The 26631-nt window shown below is 42.4% G+C and overlaps 1 protein-coding gene across 1 annotated transcript; it reads left to right on the top strand.

Annotated features, from left to right (window-relative positions):
• Window positions 1-16: 16 nt before the first annotated feature.
• On the top strand, window positions 17-25931 carry dnaaf9 (dynein axonemal assembly factor 9). The gene is made up of 37 exons (XM_022191611.2): window positions 17-212; window positions 892-971; window positions 2191-2316; window positions 2405-2529; window positions 2948-3044; window positions 3619-3725; window positions 3821-3898; window positions 4275-4376; window positions 5569-5624; window positions 5740-5875; window positions 6310-6391; window positions 6634-6670; window positions 6755-6839; window positions 6930-7006; window positions 7113-7157; window positions 7264-7309; window positions 7403-7514; window positions 7774-7844; window positions 7971-8018; window positions 8103-8193; window positions 9499-9602; window positions 9802-9945; window positions 10623-10708; window positions 10811-10912; window positions 11945-12062; window positions 12238-12326; window positions 12422-12547; window positions 12825-12950; window positions 14861-14898; window positions 16952-17087; window positions 17355-17441; window positions 18107-18213; window positions 18541-18615; window positions 19441-19628; window positions 19737-19802; window positions 20402-20495; window positions 21162-25931. Exons 1-37 carry the CDS (start codon window positions 157-159, stop codon window positions 21266-21268), a joined length of 3450 nt encoding a protein of 1149 aa, XP_022047303.2. The 5' UTR covers window positions 17-156; the 3' UTR covers window positions 21269-25931.
• The last annotated feature ends 700 nt before the right edge of the window (window positions 25932-26631 follow it).

The raw sequence follows: 26631 nt of genomic DNA, 5'->3' as shown, positions 1-26631 counted from the left end.
CCCCGATTTACCGAATGGTTCGCCCCGTTGCTATGCTATCCTGTGTAGACATTCTCCAGGGTGATGGAGAAGAAAATGTAGTAACTCGGTCAGGAAAAAAAGGAAGAAAATACGCCGCGCTGTTCCGTTTTTGCGTTAACCGAGACAACCGTTACAATGGCCGGTATGAGGAGAGTTAATGGGAAATTCTCCGGAATAAACCCCGCCGTCAGGTAATGTTTTTATCGAGTCGTCTTGACGGAAACCACCCCCCACCGGAGCGGGCGAGCTAACGTGGCTAACGTTAGCATCAGCCGTTGTCCGTTAACTGAATCTATAAATAACGTTAATGAGCTGGATTGCTAACATTTGCTAGCTTTAGGTCGTATTACAAGTGTCAAATTCACAAGTTATGGTAAATAATATTGATTAAGCTATATGATAGCATCCATTCCAAGAAATTCCCCACACCCCAGTGATTTTTATCGTCCAAACCTACAGTTAACGTAAATGCAGAATTGCGTTGGATCGGTTGAAATTATTACAATCAACAAAACTAACGACCTAAACTTGCAAAGATAACAATCATTATGAAAAAAATAAATAAAATGTAATGAAATCAAGCTAGTTCATTCTCAAAGCCTGAAACAATGGTATACCAGTAAGATTACATGTATTTATCTTGGAAAAAAGCTCGTAAATCATCATATTTTTCTAAAAAATGCTAGATTTTTTCACACAAACAAGATTAAATTGAAATAAATGTAGCTACAACCATACTTGGAGCCCTTTTGTGGAGATTTTCACTGCCAAATTGCTGTTTCTAAGCTTAAGAATCACTTTCATATTAATTAAAACAACGCCATGATGTTATATTTATGTGTATTTTGTTGTTGTTTTTGTGTTTTTCAGTTGCTGTCGCCTGCGTCAGGTCCAGGCTCTGCTTTTTGAAGGAGGCACCGCCACTCCTGACGGCATCCTGTGCTCTCTGGGTCTGTTAACACGCAAACTCAAGTCATGTTTAACCTTTATTTATTCATGTGGCCTGGTTAACTGTGCTTTATTAGACAGATGTGTGCAGATTTAAGGAACTTCTTAGTGTTCTGACACAAAAACACATGCCTTCAAACAAAAACATGAGTGTTTAATTATTAAGTACAGCTTTCGATATGTGTCGAGGAGCATGGAAGCTTCCGTGCAAATTCTGATCATAGGAATAAAAGCAGCTGTTAATAATCCATATGCATGAGGTACGTGGGTGATGGTGCAGCGGAGCAGAGGTCAGCGTTGCTGGAGGGTCATTCCATCTCACATCATCGAATATTTATCACAGTTTCTGCTCGACCATCTCTGGTTTGCATGGCATTTTTACAGCAGAAATTGTGGATATTTATGAAGATATTTGTAGTATTTTATTTTGATGCGTTAAATGCTTTCCAAGATTGAGAAAAAGAAGCCTTCCTTCAGCATGTTTTTTTGTTTTTGCGGATTGAAATTTGAGGCTATATTTTAATGCAAATGTTAAAGATAAAAGTATGAAATGTTAATAGTTATTTCTCAGCATGACGTTGATTCAGAATCTCCAATGTTAGACAACTAGATTGAATAATTTCTGATTATGCTGAAGTTGAAATTTGCATAAAGGTTAAAGCTGTTGTAAAAAACCCAATCTTTGAGCACACACTGACAAAAAAAACAAAAAAAACCCACAGAAGTTGACGAGTGATATTTTCTAAACCATATGTAGTTGCATGTCACAGTAATACAAAATAAAACACACAGAATAATTTATACCAGTGTAACATTCTGAAGCAGTGGCATGGTTCAAAATAATCATTCAAACATAGTCTCAAATTTCAACTTGCAAAATATGTGATGAAAGTGGTTCAACGGGCAGTTTAAATATAGAAATTCAGATAGCAAAAAAAATCCAAATAGCATTTGAAAAACCCATAAATTGTCATAAAAAAGATAAAACAAATCAGAGATGAGCCGAAGGTCTCTGTTGATTTTAGATGGAATAATCCTGCATTAAAATATTAATAAGCGTGCGACGTACAAAATATGAGGTAGTTCATGGTTTGGGATTCAGAAAGAGCTGTTTTTGTTGCCTTAAGAGTCATGGTGAACCATTTTAAAGAACAGACAGTAAGGTGAACCATCTTTATGACCAAAGCTAACCAACATTATCGCCTTTTTCATGTGTTTTAGGAATCGACAGCAGATATAATGAAGGATGCAGTGAACTGGCCAAATACTTGTTCTACGGACTGTATGGACGAAATCCGGTGAATCTGGAACATGTCATTGAGGAATTTCCTGAAGAAATGCTGGATGGTGAGTGCTTATCTTGACATTTTGAATCATGTCTTCGTGCTCGCTGTGGCTGTTATCTCCTCTAACACATCGCGTGTCTTCTTGCCAGATGTGATCCTGCTGATTAAGGCCGAGTGCGTTCATCTCTACTGCAACCCGCTGAACTACGCTTACCTGTTGCCTTATGTGTCTCACTGGAGGAACCTGCATCTCTACTGCATGACAAAGGCAGAGGTTAAAAAGCCCTTTTTGTCCCCTACAAAACCTATCATTCCTGTTTTTCACAGCTCCTGTGTGCTTTAGCTCGACATATGAACCATACCACGAGTGTTTAGGCGTGTTGACATATCACCTGGCTGCAGTTTTGTACATACGCAGGCTGCGCAATAATCACAGCACATTCATTCTCATCAAAGCACGTTCTGGCTGTTTGCAGTGAACCTACAATTTGTACACAGGTGGCTGCATCTGCTCACACCTGCTGTCTCATGTTGCTCCCATGTAGTCGTGGTGACTGGCAAATGTGTGCCATCTCTGTACATTGTAAATTAGGCACTTTGCAGCAGTGCTTGTAATCATGATTGCACCCTCGAGATTAAATCCCTTTCTATGCTTCGTGTGCCTTTGTAATTTTCCCCACCTCCACGTACAGTATGAAGATGAAGAGGCAGCCGAGGAGTTCAAGATCTCCAGTTTTGTTACGATGGTGCAGGATTGCTATCGGATCGGAGTTCCTTACAGCGCCCAAGGTACAAATGATCACATTTTCATCCCCACATTCCTTTATTACACCTGTGTTTAAGACAAAATACTGCATCATAGGGCTGCAGCTAACGAAGCCTCGAGTAATCGTCTGAGCACGATACGTCATCAAAAGCGGAAGTGAGCGCGCAATGTAACAGAAATCACTGTCCGACCAGAGCGCGGAACACGGACGGACATTGGTGCTGCATCGTGCATATATTATGTACGCACGATGCAGCGCGGACGTCCGCGCTTAGATGCAGCTGTATAGTAAACGCTGACATCCGCGCTTACGATAGATCGCGGACGTCTGCGCTGCATCGTGCATACATAATATATGCACGATGCAGCGCCGATGTCCATCCGTGTTCCGCGCTCCGGTCAGACGGTGATTTCTGTTACATTGCGCGCTCACTTCCGCTTTTGATGATGTATCGTGCTCAGACGATTAGTCGAGGCTTCGTTAGCTGCAGCCCTACTGCATCATGTTATGTACTTTCATTCATTTTTCCTACTTAACAGCATGTTTCTCTGTAATTACAACACAGTCACTTACACTTTCCCTGCTGTTTCTTTTAGGACACATCCGGAGGTTTGATATGTTTATGGTGGAAAAGTGGCCCCTAATTCAAGCGTTTGCCCTGGAAGGCATTGGAGGAGGAAGCTTTTTTACCTTAAAATACGAGGTACAGTCAACCAACAGCAGCTAAATATCTGTATAATGTTCTTCTGGTGCTACATTTCTTGTTTGATTTTGTTTTATGCCTTCTTGCTTTTGCAGCTCATGGACATGAGTGAGAAGCTGTGGCAGGTTTACAACAGACTGGACCCAGTGTCCCTGGATAACCTGCTCACAGAGGTACCGCTGAGTTTAACTTTCCATCAGCTGTTCAACCTTTAAAAGACTTTTAACCACAAAATCTTCTTGTGTGACATCTGGAAATTCTTCTAAAACCTTCATAAATCCGCTGCATTTATTAAGTATCATCAGTATTTTTTTAAAATTTGCATGAGTTGAACAAAACAAGTGGTAAACTTTGTTCTCCTTGTCCATAGAAGTATCTAAGAATATGTTTTTGCTGAGTTTGAGTGTAATTTTGTGATTTTAATATAAAGTGTTAGTTATCAAAAAGTAATTGTAATGTTTATGGCTGATCAAAAGTCAATTAAGGGTGCGAACATGACCACTTAACATGATGTGGACTCTAACCTCTGTGCTGTTTGTTGTATTTCAGGACCTGGTGAGCTTTGAGAAGCAGTGGAGCAGCTTCTTCTCCAGCATGGACCTGGAGAGCCATCTGTCCATCTTGGAGCTTTCTGAAGCTCAGGCAGGAGAGGTATGTTTCCAGAAACATGGTCCGGCAAATACCTAACAGTGTCTGGATGGTAATTCATTGCCCCTTATTGTTATAGTTAGCAGTTATTGATAGGATAATGTTTGTCTAAAATGTTTTTCTGATATTTTAACACGCTGATTCTTTACACGAAGAAAAGATTAACAGAACTGAATGAGCAGCCAACCCTAATTGTAAATGGGGCTGTTTTGTTGTCCGCAAAGGCAAAATATCACCAAAACAAGCACCGTTACAGATGGGTTGCACATTTCTTGCTGTGTAGATTAAAGTACATCTTAAACTTTGTAATTTAAAACCAGATGTAAAGCGTAGTATGAGAAAAGTGTAATTATTATGGATTGTGTGTTGACCCGTGCCAGCTTTCCAGTTTTACCATCAAAATAAAACAAATGGAAAATGAATTAGAAAAATGTCGTTATCCATTTTTACCCTATTTATGCTTGCATGTGAACATTACTCAAAGACTGGAGTCTGAGGCAAATTACCGTTGTGTTCGTCAGATAATAGAAAAAGTAGCTTTTAATGTGTGAGTGAATCCCACCAACCCTTTAAACTAATGCAGGAGAGTGTTTGTATGTAATGATAGAAATCCTCAAATAGTGGTGGCCGGTAGGCTATTGAATAGATAAATAAATACACCAATGAAAGTTTTATGTGTCTGTATATAATGGATAATGTGACTGTGCTGTTGGGTTCATGGCTGGCTGTAGACTGCTCCCCGAGGCACTAATGGTACAGTCCAACCACAAGGTCAAAACACAGAAATGGGATAATTAGTCAGTTGTAATTGTTGTACTGAAATCTACTTTTGATGCAACAACCTAAACATGTGAGACAGTCATGTTTTGTGACGTAATCGCAGAACACTAATTTTTGCAGAAACTGCAAAGCATTCCACAGACTGTTCCGTTAGAGATAACATCATGCTGTCTCCTTCCTCCCACATTTAATTTATGAGCAGTAAAGTTTGATAAACCGTAACTGATGAACCCTTTTCGCAGAGCATCCGAGTTCATTTGCACTTCTGTAAACTGGAAATGTAAGCAAAAGTGGAGAGGCAAGAACACAGTGATAGTGGCTGAGAGAAGACTGAGTTTAATTTTATGGAGTTTAAAATAAGTGCCAGAAGTGTTTTCAAACAGCATTTCATTGAGTATGTGTCTTCAATCCACAGGCGTTCCGTACGTATTACTCTCATGGGCTGATCTCAAGCAACATCACAGATAAAAGGTATTTTGTATGCTCCAACAGTGTCTAAATACTGAAGCTGTGTTAATCTGTGGTGTTTTAACTGTGGAATGAACATCATAATCCTGTTGCTTAATCAAGTGTTTCTTTATTTCAGTAAAAGTCAGCAGCCCTTGGTGCTGTTTGGGAAACATTCCTCCCTAAAGGATCTGGAGAGCTATTCATTCAACTTTCCTTCAGAGAGTCATCAGGTCCGCAACACGGGGCCTCAGGCTTCTACAGCCAGACATATGGTGAGAAACAGCAGCTGAGTGAAGGAGAAGAACTGTATGGAGACACTGTGGTGGTGCAGAGAGAAAGTCTGACGTAGAAAGCTGGATAATGTGATGAACCACTTGCATTACTGGCCCAACGCCTCCCGCTGTCAGAACTCCTCAGTATGTCAAACAGCACTGGCAGCTTTTTCTGAAAATCACATTCCTCAAGTTAAAAAAGGTGAAAAACTGGTAGCAGCACCATCTGGTGAAGTAATTCAGTACAAGCAGGAGCCTGTGATTTGCAGGGTAGTACTTGGTTAAATCTCCTTGAACTTGTTGTCGCAGGATACTTGTCATTTCTGCTCCTACTTGTCCTGTAAATATGAGATATCGTTAATTTTGCTCCACCTTTCAAGTGGGAACCTGCTGTTGTGGATATCCTTTAAACAAAACACCCTTTACTCCGTTAGATTCTGCAGTGTGTGGCTCCCAAAGGACCTCTTGCCTGCTCTCGAACCTATTTCTTCGGAACAACCCACACTCCGTATCTTGGTGAGGTTTACCACGTGGCTTATGTAATATCGATCAATTGCATGTTTATTTATTTAGTATTTTGGAGGTATTTCAGGCACAGGGAAAAGCAGCAATAGCTAACCTTCAGTCAGAGACATCAGTGAGAAAAGTTGCTTTGTGTTGTTTCTGCATATACAGGGTGCGCACATTCCTAGATTGGTCGTGTTTGTATTCATAGCAGACCGTATATTTTGTTTATGTGCACTGCATGTCTCCCACAGGGAATCAAAACACAGAGCAAAAAGAAACAGAAGTTTTGTAAGTGATTTAATTTTTCATATCATCATATTTTACTTTGAGCTTGTTTGAATGTCTGAAAGAAATTATTAATTTTTTTGCCAGACTTTTGTCCCAGATTTATTCAGCTGCAGTTCAAGCCGTCCTGTCAGGAATCAAATGCTACTCCTGCACCACCAGCGCTACCAAGGTGAGACACAACAGAACACCAATTATAACACTGATTTTACAGCGTGCACTGCAGCATGTCTACTGTGCTCATTAAGAGGTGTTTTCACAGGCTAAGGATGTAGCTGAGAACACTTTTCTGATGGCGTTGGGCTCTTTGAATTTAAGCCAGTACCGCAGCTCTCTCAGGTACAGATGGGTTTAGTTTTCTCAACATTTTTCACCGTTTTCGACCTTCATCATAGCTCGAAAGTAAATTTATTGTTTGATTTTTTTTTGTATTTGCTCTCCACAGATCCAAATGTGAATTCAGCATTCAGGCAGTAAATAAGCAAGGAATGTGAGTATTTACAGCCCTTACTGGTGATTTGTCATCGTATTATTTGAAAAATACATCCTAAACTGTGTACTTTTAGGTCTAATTAGTCTCTTTTACTTATATTCAGAGTCATTCCTCTGACTGATGAAGACAGCCGCTATGCAGTAAAAACAGTAAGTTAAAGAAGAATATTGTTATTTGCTTTAGCAAAGGAGCACAGTGCTTACACGGGATTCCAAATTTGTACTAATTCTGCTTTCCTGAAGGCCTCCCTGATCGTCCATGACATCCCAGACCTGCAGTGGGACAGAGGGAATCTGGGCTCTGTGGTCTTCTCTGAATCCTTCTTGGAGTCCAGCATCAACATTCAACAGAGAGGTAGAATATTCGTTAACTAAAGACTAATTAGAGCTGACTGCTGACTCAATCCATAAAGGAAATGTTGGTTTATAGCACAAGCAGTACAGATCCACAGGCCACCGTTAACAGAAATAGCCAAAAGTCAGTTTGAAACAACAGAGCGCTCATCTAAAAATAGCCCATTTCCTGCACCGAGGATCATATCTTCTGTGTTTGTCATTCTTTGGCTCTGCTGCTTATGCTCCATGTCACACAAATATGGTTTCCTCTCCTGTAGATGGCACTGTGTCCTCAGACAGCTGCTACACCATCCTCACTACTACCGTGCCTCGCTACGCCTGCTGGCTGGTATGTGTGCTGCTGGAAGATCAGCTGCATCAATGTGAAAAACAAAACCGATATTTCACGTTGTTCTACACACTCACGCTCAGTGTAAGGAGTAGACAATGATATTTCTTCCACTGTGGTTTCTAGATGGAAGCTGATGTCAAGCAGTCAGAACAAGCCCAAAACCTCACTAAGGTGAGCTTCATATAGTCAGAGCACATGAAATGTTCCCTCTATGCATGTTTTTGAACCTAATAAGCTGTAATATGTGTCAAACAGAAAGAGGATGGCACTTGTTTGGGAAGTGTTCTGACTTCAGCAGATGCCGCTTATGTGTTCTCCAGCAGCCAGCTGTCCACACCTGAAGAAGGTAAAAGTCTCATATGTGCTGCAAAAGCTAGAATTCATTTAGGAATCTTGCTTTGATTTTATTATTATTGATTATATACATATATTTTTAACCAAATTCTTATTTAAGCTACATGCTTTGTACATATTTAGATGCAGCTCAAAAATGGACAAATAAAAACATTAGGGCTGGACCCGAATATTCGTTCGCTATGGCAGTATCTAGATATTAATTTTGGTATCCGAATATTCGCACCCAACTACCAACGCTGCATATTTTTTCTGCTGGTAACGTCCAACGGGGGGTTGGACGTTACCAGCAGAAAAAATATGCAGCGTTGGTAGTTGGGTTTCCATTACTGTTTTTCGCAAAATAAAAGCGATATTTCTAAAATTTCGACAAAGTATATTTGCGCTTTGAACGTGTTTCCATTGAAGGTTGTTCTGGGCAGAAGCATCGGAACTCACGTAAAATATCATCCCGCAAGAGACGAAGATTCTTCTGTCCACACGTACCGCGCCATGTTTACGCCGAGAGAACTGGTCATGTGACCAGGTACGTCACGTCCGGTGACGTAAAATTGCGAAAAAAAGTTTCAGTGGTGTTTTTGCGATATTTTTCAATATTGAAACGTCTGAAAAACCACCTCATGAGAGCGTAAAAACTTTTTAGCGATATTTTAGTCCTTTTTCAAAATTCAGGTGTTTTCATTACCACATCGGCCCACATCGGCTCATCTCGGCTCCTCCATTCGTGTTTGTAAACACCACCCGAATGGCCGGGTGGCTGCAGACTCTGACGTCACGCTTCACTTCGTTGCATAAACACAAGACAAGATGCTGAAGACCTCCGCTGTTTGGGAATTCTTCATTTTAACTGAAGACAAAACGAAGGCAAAATTTGGACCCAGGAGACCAGACGAACGGATCAGAATATTCGGGACATCTCCGCCACAAACCCGAACCTCACTTCAAATGGAGTTTTGCTGTTATTGTTTCCATTAAATACATTTTCTTTAATCTCTCTGTCCTTTGGTGGAGACTGGGAGGCAGTGGACTGAGCCAAAACACAGTTATCATTTTCTTTGCCACCAGTATTAGGATATGTAAGAGACATGCTTTCTTTTATCCATCGCCTCCTCTAGAATAGAACCGATTATATAGAATAAAGGCTCAAGCGGCAAATAAACACTTAAATGGATCTTGTTTCTGCCTGAATCTCCTCCCAAAATATGCGAGTGTCTCCAATTTTGCCACAGTTTCTCCAGTTTGTATTTTTGTTTCTTTCATCAAAGGTTGAAATTATTGATTCTATTTTTAATTCTAGGAAAGATCATTTTCTTCTCTGATGGACTCCTGTTTGTCCATTCTCAATATGGGAGCATTACTCTGTCCAAGGACCACATCAGCAGCATCAAGTTCTATAATCCGGTATGTATATTTATGATGTGACTGGAAGAAACACTACCGGGTTTTTTGGTTGTTTAGTGTGGTAGAGGACACGTATATTGTTCTGTTTGTTCGTTTTTCATTTATTTCCATGTCAGAATATGCTAAGACATGTTGCTATGTATTATTCTGAATTCCTGCTACCTGCTTGTGTGTGATTGATGTGTCCTCTTGTTACCAGGACTCCAGCGCCGTGGCGTCTCTCTTTGTCGAGTACGAGTCCAGCCTGCTCCCACATCTCCCGTTCCCTCTCCACAGCCCGGATCAGTGTCTGGTCTTTGCTCTTCAGCCCAGGTCCAAGAGCCACAAGGCCTTCTATTCCAAGGTGAGACCCCAAACTAATGACACCTGACAGTTTGAGGGTGAAGCTCCACATGTGCCAGTTTGCATTTGTATGCAAAAGTTCAGTCGATATTTGAAGTGAAAATAAGTAAATCCGACCCCCTGCAGCACACACAAATGCTAAAAATAAGAATCATATCTTTATATTTTGTGAACTAATTGTGGAATGCGCAAAAGTCTCAGAACTTCATTAATTCAAAAGCCATCAATTGATTATTTTAGGACTTGTAAGGCAGTTCAAGAATTGTCATTATCTGTCATCTGATGACAGTTTATGAGCTTCATCTATCTATTTTTATTAGATTATGTCGCATGAACCAGTGCCAAGTGCTAAAGCATTTATAAGTGCCTAAGTGCTTTCTGCTAAAGGAGGTTGCTATCTACTGCATGTCAAAAATACTATTTAATTTCAGTAATGTTTATTTAATCCTCAAAAAAATCAGTGTATTAACATTTAAAGACAGTTTAATTTCTAATGTCTGTTTGCTGTGTGGGATGTATTTGCTTTTTTCACCTCAAAATTCAGCAAAATGAACACATTTTTTAATACAAGTTGCTCGCTATTGCAAACAAAAAAATGTGTTAGGACACATCTTCATCATTTTATGCTGAATGAAGATAGAGCTCTACATGTAATATCATTTTCTCTTTTTGTTGTAGGTGTTGTCAGTGTGGAAAAACTCTGAATCTGGACTCACTCTGCAACTGCTGGACCAAGAGCTCTTGACCTGGAATCAGAAAAACATGTAAGGAGGCATCCTTTGCTTTAATAGTTTCAGCTACCATGAAGCATTATTAAATATATTTTACCAGAGTAGATAATTGTGGTCTTTAAATCTGTTTTTCAGGCACAAAAGACTGCAGAAGCTACACGACAGTCAGGAGCCACCAGTAGCCAAACGCAGAGGCAGTTTAAAGACTTCATACTCGCAGCTGCCAGAACAGGAAATGTGAGTACACACAGATAGATAGATGGCCTGTTACAGGTAATTTTAGCTTGAAGGTGAATATCAAAGATGGCACTGCAAAAGCAAGATGATTAAAAAAATACTAATGAGGATAAATAGATAGACAAATGCAGGTTGAGCATAAATCTACCAGCCAGTAACTGACGGATCGACCAACCACCTAATGACAAAGTGCAGGTTTTCCCTCCACTATCTCTGTATGGCCTGAGGCACAAAAGCCCTCCTCAGTCTATCTACTGAGCAGTCAGCAGTCTGGCACCGAACGTGCCCCTCTGTCGACTGATTGAACTCTGCAGAGGCTTTCGGGCAGCGTTGGTGATGGACAACAGCTTATTTAAGCTCTTTCTCTCTGTCACTGATACAATCCAACCGTGTGCCAGCCCCAGAGCCACCTCGAGTGCATCGGGGTTGAAGCAAACAAGCAATAAAACCTGATGCTAGGTATTGCTTAATCATGAGTCTATATTCCCGAAATAGCATTTAAGCCTGTGTTTCTTGATGCACTGTTTTCATCAGCGCTGACCCTCTACACTCGGGAGCTGTTTTCTGCTGATAGAAAGCGTATAAGATAATGTAGCTTCATTATTCGAGGCAAAATGAGCAGCGTTCACATTTTTTAAATCCCCGTCAGTGCTGCTAAAACGCAGTAACACAGCACTTTGAGGCAGAGTTTTGGTTTTCCCGGGTCTGACCCAAATTTGTCACCTGCAATAATTACACCTCCAGCCGCTTTAATCATTTGCACCCAACCTAGTCCGTCTCTCTGGTACTGTTTTGCATTGCCAGTCTCATTTTTAAGTGCTATGTTCCACCAGAGAGAGAAACAGTTGTGTTTTTTTTTTCCAGAGATTGCTACTGTGAAATTGCTCAAAGGCAATTAATTGCAATTAAAGTCATTGCTGTAAGCACACCGATTCTCCACTTTCCAGATAAACGACCGGTCTCTGTGGGCTATCTTTATCTAGGCGTGACCCCGTTTCTCTTCACTGATTGCCATATTCTGGGCTTTTCCAGGTTTCTTCAGCATTTCGCTCTCAGTAGCATTGGCCAGGAGCCCATTCTGTACGACCACCTGGGGGTGCTCTTCCCCTCCGCAGAGCTCAGAAACCCAGCCGCTGGCCAGGGAGACAAGGTGAGTACACCGACTTAAGGTGCAGCAAATCTGCTGTTTTTTTTTAAATATTAAATTGTAGACACGGTTAAACATTTTTCTGGCTGCTTCCCCCAGTGGCACCTTAGTTTAATTATGGCAAAGCTGATGCAGAGAACATCAGGTTATATTTGGGTTTTTTTTTATGTCTTGAAAGGTTGTCATCACCATCATAACTGGACTGCCAGGAAGCTATAAGAAAAGACTCTGCAAGGTCCTAGTCAACCTGAACAAAGAATGCGGAAGGTACGCCATTTCAGCGTAAATATATGATCAAAGTACATCGGAAAACTGTAATACAAACAGAGGTAATGCACATTTCTTCATCATTGCCCTCACAGGTGGGTGGTCTATGGGCCTGATCCCGACAGATTCTCAGCCTCTCACCTCCAGCAGTATTTATCCAGTTTCCTGGAGAGCCAGAGAGGCACAAGAGGCAAACCCCGTCTGTTGGTGCTCTCTCCTGGGTGAGGAAACTGACAGAGCTACACAACTGATCCGGTCAAGCAGAACTGAGCTAAATGGAAGCTTTTCATCCCGAGTATCCAATAAATAATGTGAAAAAAACTGCCATGTATCATTCAGGATTGATTCTTCACAAATAAAACAGACCTTAGAGTGCGTCCTTTCGGAACATTTACATTTTGCTGAGGTTTTCTCGCTTGACAAGAATAATATTTGAATAAATTAGAAAAAGACTGAGCTAATTTACTGTTTGCTATTGTTTGTATTTCCTGCTTACAGGTACACAGATGTTCTGGATATTGTGCAGGCCGTGCTCTTCCATCCTGACCCAGTTGTTCAGGCGTGTTTCACCATCGGCGCTGTCACCGCCTGTGTGAACCCCCTCGCCTCCTGCATGGAGCACAGGTAAGGTTTCTGAGTCTCAAGTTAAATGGGCTTCCATTAAATAATAAATAGCACCATAATAATTCATCCTCTGACACCAGCCATCTCCTGTTTAATCCATCTACTCATCACGAGTTTGTAGCTTACATCATTGCTGGATTCGCTGAGCTAGTTTCACAAAAAAATAACCTTCTCAAGCCACTCCTGCTCCACAGTACGCTGTAGAATTACTCGTTGCTGTGCAGAGTATATTTCAAAAAACTCATATTTTGACCAAAAAATGTTTCTAGCACAAGTAGCGGTTTTCAAGAAAGGTAACAGGCAGCCGATGTTGGCCATGTTTTACTAAATATTTCGCCCTTTTGTGCGAAGTTAAAAAGGTTAAGTAAGCTTAAACAAACCAGCACTGCAGGTTTCGCTCAGCTATGTTCTCACGTAACATATGGACGGGCCAGATGATGTCAGACGAGGGCTGGATGATGAAAAATTGTCGAAGCACTGGAGGTTTCCAGGACAAGGTTACATGACACTTTTAGCTATTAAAACTCAAGGCTGTGTGCCTTTTACAGAGAGGATCAGCACTACATTTAATCTCACTCTCCTTTTGTTACAGGCTTTATATGTAGCTTACAGAGCTTCTCACTGTCGTAGATTGACTGAGCTGCTCCGCACAATATGACATACCACTCCGGTTAATAGGCTGTTTTCCAGTGCACAGCCAAGCCGGGCTGCCCAGCGATGCTTACATACAGATGAAGTCAGTCCAGAGGGTCGGGTCTTTACAGCATGCTTGGAGAACTACCGCCATTGTCTGTCTTCCACAGAAATTTAATTAAAAAGCCGGTAGGTGTTATAATAAATGCCCCGGTAAGCAGTTGAACTATTATAATTTGATTCTGCAGAGTAACATTCATAAATGTTGAAGAGTTACATAAATATTTAAAGCATAATACTAATAATGAAAAGCCCTTTAGACACGGTGATTGTCTAACAAGCTCAGCTTTAATAATGAATCTTGAAGGTGTTTCAGATCTTGTGCTATGAAGACGTTCCGCCGACCCTCCAGCTAAACTCCGACAAGCAGCCGTGGAAAAATGTGTAATAAGAGGTTCAGTTAGCGATGCTGTTTGCACGGACGTTTCCATTTGAGGCATCTTGAAGCCCCCCCCGTCACTGTCTGTTGCCATAGACCGTGTGGAGGTCTGTGGTCCCCTACTATGGCGCTAATTGGGTGTGGTTAGCCCAGCTTAGGCCTGACCTGCCTGTCACCCCCTTCAGCGTAGCCCTTTAATCCCCCAGATCCACATGTGCGACCAACCCACCCTCTCCACTGAAGCTCATCAGTCAGTCATGATCTATTCTTTGTGATGGATGCAGACAGTTCATTACATCAGGACAGGAAAGATAAATGCCTTTCAAATTGCTAATCGCCCCCACCCCACCCAACCCCTCAGAGCTGCAGGGGAGGGTCTGCGGTGTTTGGAGGGAGACTTGGCTCAGAACGGTTCTCCAGAAAGTGGTGTGTAACGCTGATTGATTTGAAAACTCAGGATAAATTAAATAAATTGGATTATCGAAAGCTTTTACATTGGTCAGTTGCCAGTCAGAGTCATGATGTCATGCAATGAAAAATGCCTCGTGATGGATAACCGGCCTGCTAGCCGAGGGCTACAACATGGAATTAGCCTGTTTATTGCCGCACAACTTTGGCATGCGCCCATCAGTCATAAATAGAGTTCTTATTAGTGCTGATATAAGACATGGGTTAAATAAAGAGGGCTGCTAACTGAATGCATCAAAACACAGCTCTTACATGTGTCACTTGGCGTGTAAGCTTCTCAACTTAAGCTGCAGCATGGCGATGACCATTTCAGATTGGTTTCTGACAGTCTATATTAAATTCTGTTCCGCTTTGTTTTGTCTGTCTTCAGGTTTGCTTTTCCTAAGCTGTTGGAGCAGTGCAGCCAAGGTTAGTCCCATCTGTTGGATTGTTCTACCTTCCCAACAACAAAATACATTTAACCCCTTAAGCTTCAGTGTACCGCCGGCGGTACACCTACTAATTTGCATAGGAATTTCAAGAATGTCCGACGGGTGCAAACGCGATTATACAAACACTATACACCGATGGAAAGCTTAGATTCTCATGAATCCGCCGGTATAAACCACTTTCAGATGCGATTACCACAGCGGGTGAGAAAAACACATTTGTCCGACAAAAACAAATATTCATCCATCCGTTCTCTATACACGGCTTCAACGCACACAGCGCGACTCACATTTCCGGGTTTATTATTACACACAAAAAAAAGATTCCACAAAAAACGGCCATAATCCAACCTTTTACATCCAGATGACACAAGCCAGTAAACTATTTTGTCCAAAACATGTCCTGAAGTCGGTATAAAATCCCCGAATCGGTCGTTTTCAAGGAAATGCACCTCCTGATGCGCGTCCAATATTCCCTGTATTTTTCGTAATTTTTTTTTATTTAAAAATAGAATATTAGCGATTTTTTTGTACTGAAAACGGCTGGAATTGACTGAAGCTTAAAGGGTTAAATTACATAATGCATGTCTCTCCTGAAGTACTGAACATAACCATGGGGATATTCAGCGATATATACATCTTTCAGAAAAGTGATGATCTTTAAAAATGTTCTCACATCTTCTTCTTGCTTCATTACGTTTTGTTGTGAAGCATTTATCTTTGCCATTCATTGAACTTCTGCTTTAAAGGGTTGCTGCTTTTTTGAAATGCGTTGCGCCCACCACTAATATTATGCTTCTCTGCTCAAAAATACAAAATTGGAATGTTTTATCAACACATTGCACAAATACAGAGGTCACGGTGTTCCACAGAAGATGGAAATTCTTAGCACATCTTGAAATATCGAACATTCCGAGTTCAGAGATTTTGTTTTTCACTCAGTAATGATTATGAAAATATCGTAGGAGCACCACAACATATATTGTTTTCTATGGATTAGATCACATTTAATAGTAGCTCTGCAACAATAATTTAACAATCTGTTATTTGTCAGCTATTAAATTAATTGTTAACTATTTTAAAAGACGTGTTCCAGTTATTTTAAAGAAAATAACAGAGGGGCATGGCTCAGTGGGTAGAGTGGCCGTCTTGTAACTGGAAGGTTGCCGGTTCGATCCTCGGCCCGTCGAGCTCATGTCGAGGTGTCCCTGAGCAAGACACCTAACTCCTAATTGCTGCTGGTGGGTCGTGGTTCGCGCTGTGGCAGCTTCCGCCATCAGTGTGTGTGAATGTGATGTATCATGTAAAGCGCTTTGGATAAAAGCGCTATATAAATACAACCATTTAACAGAAAATTCTCAAGTTTTCTGTTATTTTCTGGTTTCTTTTATGATGGTAAACTGAATCTCTCTGAGACATTTGAATGCATCGCCTTGAGTTTTGGGGACCACCATTTCTTGAAGATCTATAAACTAAACAACAAATCAAATAATGGAGAAAATAACTGACAAAGATCGATCAACAGGAGGAATAATTGCTAGTTGCAGCCTTATTTAGTATATAGTGTAATATAGTAACCTAAAGGGCTAAACCACGGTATGTTCAGCACCACATTGCCACAGACTTCACTGCTCGTCCAAGAGTACACAGTACACATCTCATTGTGTGTTCTGAAGTGACACATTGCCGTCTTTGTTACGGGATCCAGACAAATCCCTATTTGTTGCTGCAGAAAGGAAGTCTGGCTGAGTGAAGCTGAGACAGGGATGAGCAAGAGGCAATCACCGCAGTTTAATCTGTCTCAGAATAACTTATTACACCGTTTCTGTCGGTCCAATCTTTTGAACGAATCAAAATGTCAGTGCAGCTCCCAGGTAGGACACAGCAGCAGCAGCAGCAGCAGCAACGCCACTAAATCAAACTACAGCACTGCAGCAGTGGCGAGACACATGCAGGTTTTTGTATTTTCAGAACAGTGATCCATTTTCTCCAGGAGTCCACATTCTCTCTCTCTGTGCCTCGTTGTATGTCAGGTATTGTGAGTACGGTGGTGTTCACCGGGCTGACAGCAGAGGAGAAGCACCCTCTCATGCAGCATGTTCAGCAGTTGGTACGCTCTGCCAACCCCACCGCTGCCTTCATACTGGCAGAGAGAGGAGCTGTCACCAGGTAGGCGCCCGCAGAATCATGATCAATGCCGCAAACAGTCATTTAAGCGCTTTTATCTCTGTCTAAAATATTCACTCCGGGCTACATTTTACTGTTTGGAGTCCGTGTCTGAATCTGTTTGGTCAGAGCTCTTCTCGGTTAACACAAGAACGCTCAGTATACCCATTAAAGTTTGCATTTATGAGTTTCGTTTGATTATTTCAGGGCATTATTTCACTTCCTAGCACAGTCAAACGCTGAGTATTTATTGCACTTTTTCTCGATCAGGAACGAAGACGTGATGCTGATATTGTCTGAGAGCAGCTTCAGTGAGCCGCAGATGCTGAGAGCCCGTTATGTCCTCTACCCTGGATGGTAAGACGCCCGCATGTCCTCCCCATATCAACCTTTTGGCCCCTCCGAACGGCAGATTGATTCCAGCCCCGGCTTTCCTCAGCGCTGCCTCCCCGCAGTTTAATTGCCACTGAGCCGTGGTGGTGGGGGTATCGTTTGCTGATTGCTGTAAAGCCCCTCAGGGCATCTCGTGTTCTATCACCAGTCGCCTCCTGGCAGCACAGTAACAAGCTGTTGGCCATGCAGTTGCCATGTACACAGAGGGGGTCTCTTTCCCTTTGGACCCGGTCCACTCAGCCTTCATGCCTCAGTGGTCAGCCTAATATGAACCTCTGCTTAATCCCCCCCTCAGATCATTCACCGGCTCTCTGGCCACACTCTGGCTCTTTAATTCACTCATCTTCAAGCATTAATTTGTGCAAAGTGTGCTTGAGATGCGTTTTGCTCGTCCTCAGCCCTCAGACCCCGACAGGAGACTTTCTCACCTGCTGATGTCGGGTATTTACAGATTTGTCGTCCACTCCCACAGTTTCACCGGCAAATCACATCCGCTGGCCTCTTTCCTGGGAGCAGCTGGTAGAGTAAACAAGTTTCCAGCCAAAGACAAAATGTAGCCCAAACATTTGGCTTGTTCTCGACTTAACTTTCTCACTATTTGTGTAATGCGCACATGTTCTGTGTTCCAGGTGCAAAGGCCGTTTCTTCTCTGGTTCCGGGACTCTGGTCCTCACCCAGCAGCGCGTGGCTTTCAGCCGGCCGCTGGAGAGGCCTCTATTTGTCACCCGCTGTAAAGGTGAGATGGAAAGAAAGGCCCCCCTCCCTCCCTCACTCCTGCCTTTTTTTTTCCGACTCTTACACGTGACAGAAGCTCCAGATATGAGCTGGCAGGATTTGGTTATGATTACATAAGCTGTCTTTCCCTCCAAATATGGAGACAGCTGAGGTCTCAAAGTAATTATCAGCCGTCGCTGTGAAATAATCTGTATTCCCGAAGGATGCACTTACAATAGTTTGCCACCAATTTTGCTTTTCAGGAAATTGTTCATTTGCATTTTTACTGTTAAATCCTACGATCTGTGCGACAACACTCACTGCTGAAGCTCTTGTTTTCTCTCTGCAGCGATCAAGTCGTCACTGAGACCAAGCCCCTTCCAAGGAAATGTGTACAATATTTGGGGAAAAGTCCAATTCTCTGGTAGGAATTACATGCTTTTGTTTTGTTTTTGTCTTATAAAATACCTCACATTATTGCTAACTTTTGAAGTTTTCAGATCACATTTTGACTTCCAGACAGCTTCCATATGATGAGCATTGCTTAACAATTGTGACTTCTTCCCTCGGTAAATATTTGACCTGCTTTTCCCAGTTTTGGGAATTCTGAGAGAAAAGATTGCTCTCAAGGCAGGCAAGAAGCCCCAGACGGTAGGAATACTGCTCGGTTGTTGCTCTGGTGTCCGGTGTTTAGAATTCAGTTCATAGTCCACTGGTTTGTTTTCCTCCACATAGTTTTCTCACTCTTTCTTTTTTTTTTAGTTTTTTTGTATTTGAAGACCTGTGTAGAGTCGTTGCATGAGGAGAGAGAGAGAGAGAGAGAGAGAGAGCTCAGGTGGCTGTGAGGAGTTCAGAGAGTGTGCAGATATTTGCAGAGCGTTGGGAGGATTCGGTATGAAATGAGTGTGGTGGTTGTATGATCCTGAGACTTCCTGTAGTGTGTGTCTCAGTCACTGTGTGTAGGGTAGTGGATCATTTGCATCACTTTAGTTACTTTGCTTGATTTCGCTTTTTTCGTATTTAGCCGTTGTCATCGAATCAGGACATATTTGATATGATTTATCTTGTTTTGGCACTACGCGTGAGTTCTGTGAGCCGTGTTGGGAGCAGAAGGCCTGTATGGATGTTAAAACATTGACACCCCACTGACAGCATGCTGGTAACACATGAAGCCGCTGCAGCAGGTGTTTCACAAGGTCCCAACTTCACGCGAGACCAATCTGAGCTCCGTCGTCTGTGAAACCTCCAGACTCGGAGCGGCTGATGGAGGTGAGCTACAACGCGGCGAGCGGGAGCCTGAGCGTCGTCCCGGACCAGGCCGCCGACCCTCCGACCCCGGGCCCTAAAGACACCGACACGTCCTCTTTCCTCGTCTTTGATGGCGTCGGCCTCGCTGAGGATGGACTCAAGGACTGGCTACGGCTGTGCGCCAAGCAGGTAGAAAGCAGCACGCTCACGTATAGATCTGTTATCATGCAGCCAGCATCAGTCAGGTACAAAGTGTTGTAAAACCACAATCCCTTTGTCTCTCTTTGATGTTTACAGAGGCAGACGAAGAAAGCTAAGAGAACTAAAAATACTCTTACACCACAAGAAATCAAGAGCATACATGTAAGTATCTTTTATGTCCCTAACAGGCTCAAAACTGCACATCATAATAATTGCATAATGTAATAAATAGTAATTATAATTAGCGTATTTAATAATAATGACCTCAAAAAGGCTCTAAACAAGCAAAAACACATGCAAAGAGGTAGAAGCACTTCAAGCATGCACTTACATGTTCTTCAGAGCCTACAGGACATCATGTACTCACTGTCATTTTACCATTTTTCAAGTGTCTATGCTTGTTCGCAGGATACATCAGTGTGTTTCTATTTGTCATTACAGAGTTTTAGTCTGTACAAAGGTACAGCTGAAGCCAAAGACAGAGGAACCTACATAGCTGTTATAAACATAGATGTAATGCAAGTTGGTTTCATAATATTGGGGGGGGGGGGGAAAATCCAATGGCTGTTTGCTTTATTGTCAAGAAAAACTAAATCTAAAATGTTAGATTCAAGGCCTGTTGGTCATTTGCTGTTTTTTTTTTTTTTTTTTTTTTTTTTGTAGAGTTTAATTTGCCTTCAGGAGAGCTTTGGCTGCGTTCAGGAATTGGATTGATGTTGGCCTTTTTGATCAATAATCTTGATGTATATGCTTCCTTTCAGGCGAGCAGACACTTGGAGCCGCTACCACCAGGCTACTTCTACAACGGTTATCAGTATGTCGACGTCTTTGGAGAGAAAAGAAGCTTCCATCCCAGTATCCTTTTCAAAGTGGTTACTTTGAATATTTAAACACCAATTACATATTTTATGTCAAACAGGCTTGGAAAAAAGTATGAAGGTGTTTTTCTTTGTCTTGTTTTAAATAGTTAAAACCAGGTACCCTTAAAACAGACGTTAAACCAAAGCCTTAAGTTGGTTAAAGTCGAGAGCTGGCCTGAATAGCAATATCTGAGCTCCGGATATTCGGTCCCACTTAATGACAAAGCCAAGTATTCGGAGATGAATGGGCAATCCGAATAATCTGATCAGCTGGTTTTTCTAATCATCAATGAGCCTTTGAACACCATTAGCTAACACAATGTAGCATTAGAACACAGGAGTGATGGTTGCTGGAAATGTTCCTCTGTACCCCTATGGAGATATTCCATTAAAAATCAGCCGTTTCCAGCTAGAATACTCATTTATCACATTAACAATGTCTACACTGGATTTATCATTCATGAAATGTTATCTTCATTGAAAAAAAACGCTTTTCTTTCAAAGTAAGGACATTTCTAAGCGACCCCAAACTTTTGAACAGTAGTGGCGATATAAGCCTGACTTTCTGACCCAGAACAACACTGACAAATGATCACAAATCCGTATTTACTGTTTGTTGTAGTGACTGTGTTGCTGTTTCCTTACATCAGCGTTCCTGCAGACATGGACGAGTTCATCAAAGAGTACGTCTCCGAGGCCAACAAGCAGATCGAGCATTTCAACCGTCAGCTGGAGTTGCATGGGCAGCCTGACCTGTTTGATCCGTGATAGAGTCCCTGTATGTTCGCCCCATCTGTCTTATTTTATTCTTAAGGGGAACCACTGTGGGAGGGGCAGGGAGGGCACGGGGTTATGTACCGAACACTCCACTCGAATGGTCAATGTGTGTTCACACCACATGCATCTTCAGCTGCTACGAGTCCATTCCATGAAGCTATTTCCCGTGTCACTTTGTTTCACAGTTTGGTGGCAGGTGAGCTTTTGACCGGTTATGTCACGGCGTTTCTGCCCGCCTCACTTCTTACCACAACACTAACTGTACAGTTGGCGCTTTGGCCAGTCGCATGTCATCGCCGTCAAATCAAAAGCGGCAAATCGATGCGGTCACTTGTGTTAATTCACATGAAGTCGTGTTTGTCAAATAGATGAGATTTGCTCACAGCCACGGACGAATGTGAAACACAGCGCAGCACGAGAGTCTGCGTTTAAACCAACGTGATTACTGAGACCGCAAGCTGTGAGACTTTCACAATTGAGGGGAATTTCCGACCGCTCACCCCTAGAGCATGTGCGTTTCTGTTTATCACAGTTGGCAAATTAATGCCTCTATTTCTGGGCAGGCATGGAGAGCCGTGTGATTCTGATGGACTCCCTGGTGGGGTTTCTCAAGAATCGCTCCTCCTCTGTTGTCACCCAATCCGTGGCCCACCTGTTAGCTTGTCTGCGAGCCACGCTGCAGCAGAGGGAGCGCTTGGCCGTAGAGCCGTAAACGGCAAACAGGCTGCTGGCCGCGGACAACTGATGAATGATGCCATTAATCACATAGCTATACGCCGTCCCAGTGCTTTATTTTAAGACTCCTGGAGTGAATCTAAATGAAAGTGCAACAATACACACTTCAGGCCCTTGCAGCAAAAGTGTTGCAGTTGTAAAACAGCCGAGGCGCCGTCAAACACGTCGAGCCACTGAGGTCACTGTGTTCTGTTTATTACAATGCTGCTAGTTAACGATGAGACAAAATACAGACACAGGAACCCACTGCAGCCAGGTGTGGAACACTCATTGCACCATTGTTTCCAAGTGTGAACATTCCCAAATACCTAGTCCTGTGTGTCGTTACATTTGGGCAGGAGAGGGGCAAAGTAATAAATGAACCAATCAGTTTATGCTTTAGTTTGTTTTGGGTAAACATGAGTAGAGCCATTAGTAAAAGGTATGAGGCTTTGTGTCAGTGGAGTGATGTTGCAGAGAATCAGACTCGGTGTCCTTTATAAACGACTAGTTAGGCTACTGTTTGCTCTGCGATCGTGTGTCACACTAATGTTCTATGCATGTCTTCCTCTCATCAGGGTTCCTACACTGGTTTTTGAAATTCTGTAGGAAAATGTGTTCGAAATGAGCAGTCAGCGGTTTCTCCAGCAAGCCTGTGCTTTTGTTAGAAATTGTCACATATTAGAAAATGAAAAATAACTGAGGAAAATGTGTAGGAACCCTGCTACAGTATGTTGGAGATTTGGTGGCTTTCATTCATTATGGGGTTAGCAATGCACCAAGCAGACTAGACAGCGAGTAAAACGATGCCGATAAAGGAGCATTTAAACGCACATAGCAGTGTGCGCATACTGCTGCTGTATTTGTATGATATATTGCATTGACCGTACCAAAAAGTTGCCTGTACTCTGCAACGAGTACTCTGAGATTTTTAGCGGCGTCAGATAAGAGAGGAAGGCTGTTTCTGATGGAAATATCTATTTTTCCAGCAAGGAGGGGCTCGCCAGTGAGACGAGCGCTCACTGATGTAACATCTGAAAAGATATTTGTCAACTCTAGCGGCGTCATTCTCGGCATGACTGTCGAGCAAAAGCCGAAAGCATCAGTCGTTTTGTAAATTCCAGCGACGCGATTACACGATTAGCAAGCCCCTCTCTCCTCAGATAACCTCTCTGTCTGTGCAGATTTAAATAATCTTAAGCCTGACACTGCTGGCCCCATCCGTCCTCTCAGTAGAATCCACTTTGATCTGAACAAGCCATACCGTCTTATGCTAGATGTGCTGCTGTCCTTTCTACCAATCGTACGTAGTATAAAATAGCACATAACATAGCAACGCCTCTAACATGTATTACCCTGGCATGTTCCAGATAGCCAGCAAAAGAGGGGCTCTTGCAGCTCTTCTCTTTTACTCTATCAAAGAAGTGCAATTGTTTCTCGTTTTTTTATATATATATATATACTCCCCTTACAGCACCCTCGGATAGCTCTTTAAGGACAACGCAGACGAAAAAAAAGAGCTGCCACATTCTCCGTCCCTGGCAGCTTGTGTTCTGTGGTCGGCCGGATTCCTGCTTTAAGTGCTTGTAGCTCACAAAACGAGTCGAGGGTTTGGTGCAAAATTAAATGCCCCCGCTCGCACACGAAAAAAAAAAAGACTGATGTAACAAAACGCAAACAGATTACGGTGCTTGTTTTTAATGGAGCGGGATAATATATGACTTAAATCCCGCGATGACAAAACAATAACCTTTTGTGTAAGCTGGATCCTGCTTTTAGCGTTTCAGGGATGCAGCCTCTAAGCCGTCTGTTTGGAGCAACAGTTGCCGTCGTTCTGGAGTTACGTAATACCGCAGAGACTCACCTTGATTGACAGCGAAAATAGTTGTGAGGCTGAAGGTGCCACAACTTTGAAACCTGCCGCACGTCACAGAGCACAAAAACACAGAAATCCTAATTGGAAACTGATCAAAAACTCGTCCTTAAAGAGCTGAGGGTTGTGTAAGATGTTTGTGATATTTAAATGAAATTAACACTAACAGATATACACACACACATATATATACACGGCTTCTACTACAAGTATGTCCACACTATCCTGCATGTGTCGAGATGTCTTGTGAATACGATACCACGTATATTCTGACAAAAACAGCCTTTCACCAGACTGGTACAGAAAATAAAGAGAGAAAATAATCACATTTATTTTAACATATCTGCTAAAAAAATTTTTTGAATTACCTCAAAATATTTTTGTAAGACTGTGAATTGAAGATTCTAGATGCAAACAACAAAAAAAAGTTTCCTTTTCGCACAAGCTTCAAACGGCAAAAAGCAGATGCAATTTTTGTTTTTGTAGAAAAAGGAAAAAAATACTTTGAAAATCTGATCAGACGTCAGGTTTCTCTGATCCAGCAGTGCCTTGGCCACAGCTAAGAAAAGCAGAGATTAAAGCTGCGTTCAGAGCTCCATCCTTCTCCCCGTCTGAGGGGGAGGAGGAGGAGGTGTTGTCAGGCAAGGATCCGTCCTTCAACAGTGTTGGTGAAAGGAATCCATGGAGTCGTTTTTTGTTTTTTTAAAGCAATGTGTTTTTACTAGAGCCAGAGGGTAAAGTAGGCGAGGTCACACGGGAATGCCGCTGGCGGGCTCAGGATAATTCAGGTGTTCTTACAAACTAACCAAAAAAAGATGGCGGAAAAGGGGCTGGGTGGCATCGCAAGACCAGTTCTGGAGCTTCAAATTAATTTAACGGTACATTTGTCAGTGGTTTACTTTGCACGGGAGCTGGTTCAGTTGATTCTTTGAAGGAAAGAAAGCTGATTTTTTTTTTTTTTTTTTTTGTCAAAATGTTCATCTGCTGTTTTTCTGGTTTCTACCCAGCCCAAGCAAGGATATAGAACCTCGAAGTTGATATGGAAGGATTGAGTTTGTGACTAAAGTTGGGTGGTTCCTACTTATTGCACATGGGACCCCCACGGAGCCCTCCACAGGCTTCCCAGCGTGACGGCTACAAAGCTCTCTGGCAGACTGAGCACTCTGGTGTCTTCATCCTGTACGTGGATGCTAGCCATTCTGTAGCTGAAGTTATAGGACAAAAACAAAGTTTGGTGTCAATTGGTTTTTACGTAAAAGAAAGGGAACCGTGATGCGAGAGGTTTTTTGTTCTGAAGTTCGGCTCTGACGTTTCAAAAAGGGGCCAACGATGTGGAATGTATGCACTTCCTGGATATTTTTATGGTGGTTTTTTTTCGCTCATTTGGGGGATAAAGGCAAGCTCGAGAAATGGATTTTTAACTGACCAAATATTCCTCAGGCCTCAGGGGACTGTTGATGCTAATTGTTTGGGTTGTTCCGTCCAATCAAGGTTAAAAAGGGAACCATAGCCGCTTCACCCCCGCAGTCCTCCAGAAGAATCCGCTCAGGTGTATTTATTACTTCCGTTACCTGAGATTACACATTTGCCCTATCAAACTCGCGTCTTACAGAAGAAGATGGAGGTGAAATTGTGGTTAATATCTTCTGTCTGTAGACACAAACCGACCGGCCGCGTACAAAAAAAAGGCTGCTGTAATTCACGTCAAGGAAGAGTTGCGATTCAAGTTGTCAGGCGTTTGATGTCACGATGGCAGAATTAGATCTGTGGAAAAAGCGAAGGGCTCATTTCTTCCCCCATCTGCAGGCCGTCCAAAGGAAAAAGGAAAAAAAAACTTCTTATGGTCTCTATTGTGATGAGAAGCAAAAGGAAAAAAAAGGTAACTTCAAAAGTGCCAAACTGACTTCCACATTTTGAGGATGTTCACGGAAAGTGAGCAAAAACCGAATTGCATTTGCACAAAACTACTTTAACTTCTGTTTTTTTCCTGTGACTGATGCTTTTCTAAACTAATTGTTGTATTTATTGCACCACGTAATACATTAAATATTTATATGGTTGATCAGAGTTGTGGTCTCTTGTCGATTAATGCAGCATTTCATTTTCATTTCCTGCACTTGAGCTGTTTTTTTTTTTGTTTTTTTTTGCTCTCAGTTGTCAGAAGTAGAGAGAGAACATGAATTGAGGCTGCATCTAAACGCTGTTTCTGCACCAGCCGAGCCACGCAGGTCCCCGTTATGGGTATTTGGGGAAACCTGGACTAAACAGAGAGTCTATGGAGTGAATGTAAGGGCTTGTTTTGTGTATTTGTTGAAGAGAAATGGCAGCTGAAGCAGTCCTGAGAGAATGCGAGGAATCCTGTCCCGCATATCCCTCCATTTCCTCATGCTGCATGTGTGTGTTTAAAAAGAAAGGAAGAAAGCCCGTGAGTGTATGTGTGTGTGTCCTTGTATTGTTGCCAGGCAGATACAGTCCTCCACATGGCTAACCTCTGACATCAGCGTTTCCTCGCCTCTCTGCTGCCACCACAGCGCCGCCACTTTCTCCCCAGCGACTCTAAGGCAAGACTACCCACCCAGATACACGACTTGAAACGCGCTCTCACCGTATCTCCTCCACCGTTAACTGCCCTTTTTTTTGTCTTTTTTCCTCCTCCCCGCCCCGCCATTGTTGTATTTTTACCGAGGCGCTGAGCTGAGGCTATTTGTGGGCTATTATGACAGCCGCATGTAAACACTCATCACTCTCACTGGCGTCTGCCAAAGCC

This window comes from Acanthochromis polyacanthus, chromosome 1 (assembly GCF_021347895.1).
Source record: "Acanthochromis polyacanthus isolate Apoly-LR-REF ecotype Palm Island chromosome 1, KAUST_Apoly_ChrSc, whole genome shotgun sequence".
Taxonomy (NCBI): domain Eukaryota; kingdom Metazoa; phylum Chordata; class Actinopteri; family Pomacentridae; genus Acanthochromis; species Acanthochromis polyacanthus.
The sequence above is the reverse complement of the archived record's forward strand: the minus strand, read 5'-3'. Positions and strand labels throughout refer to the sequence as shown.

Bases quoted from the DNA above. Each gene is read 5' to 3' on its own strand.
- dnaaf9 (XM_022191611.2), top strand. From the start codon at position 157: ATGGCCGGTATGAGGAGAGTTAATGGGAAATTCTCCGGAATAAACCCC. The intron at 2,530-2,947 runs GTTAAAAAGCCC...CTCCACGTACAG, and splicing joins ACTGCATGACAAAGGCAGAG to TATGAAGATGAAGAGGCAGC. The intron at 8,194-9,498 runs GTAAAAGTCTCA...TTTTAATTCTAG, and splicing joins GCTGTCCACACCTGAAGAAG to GAAAGATCATTTTCTTCTCT.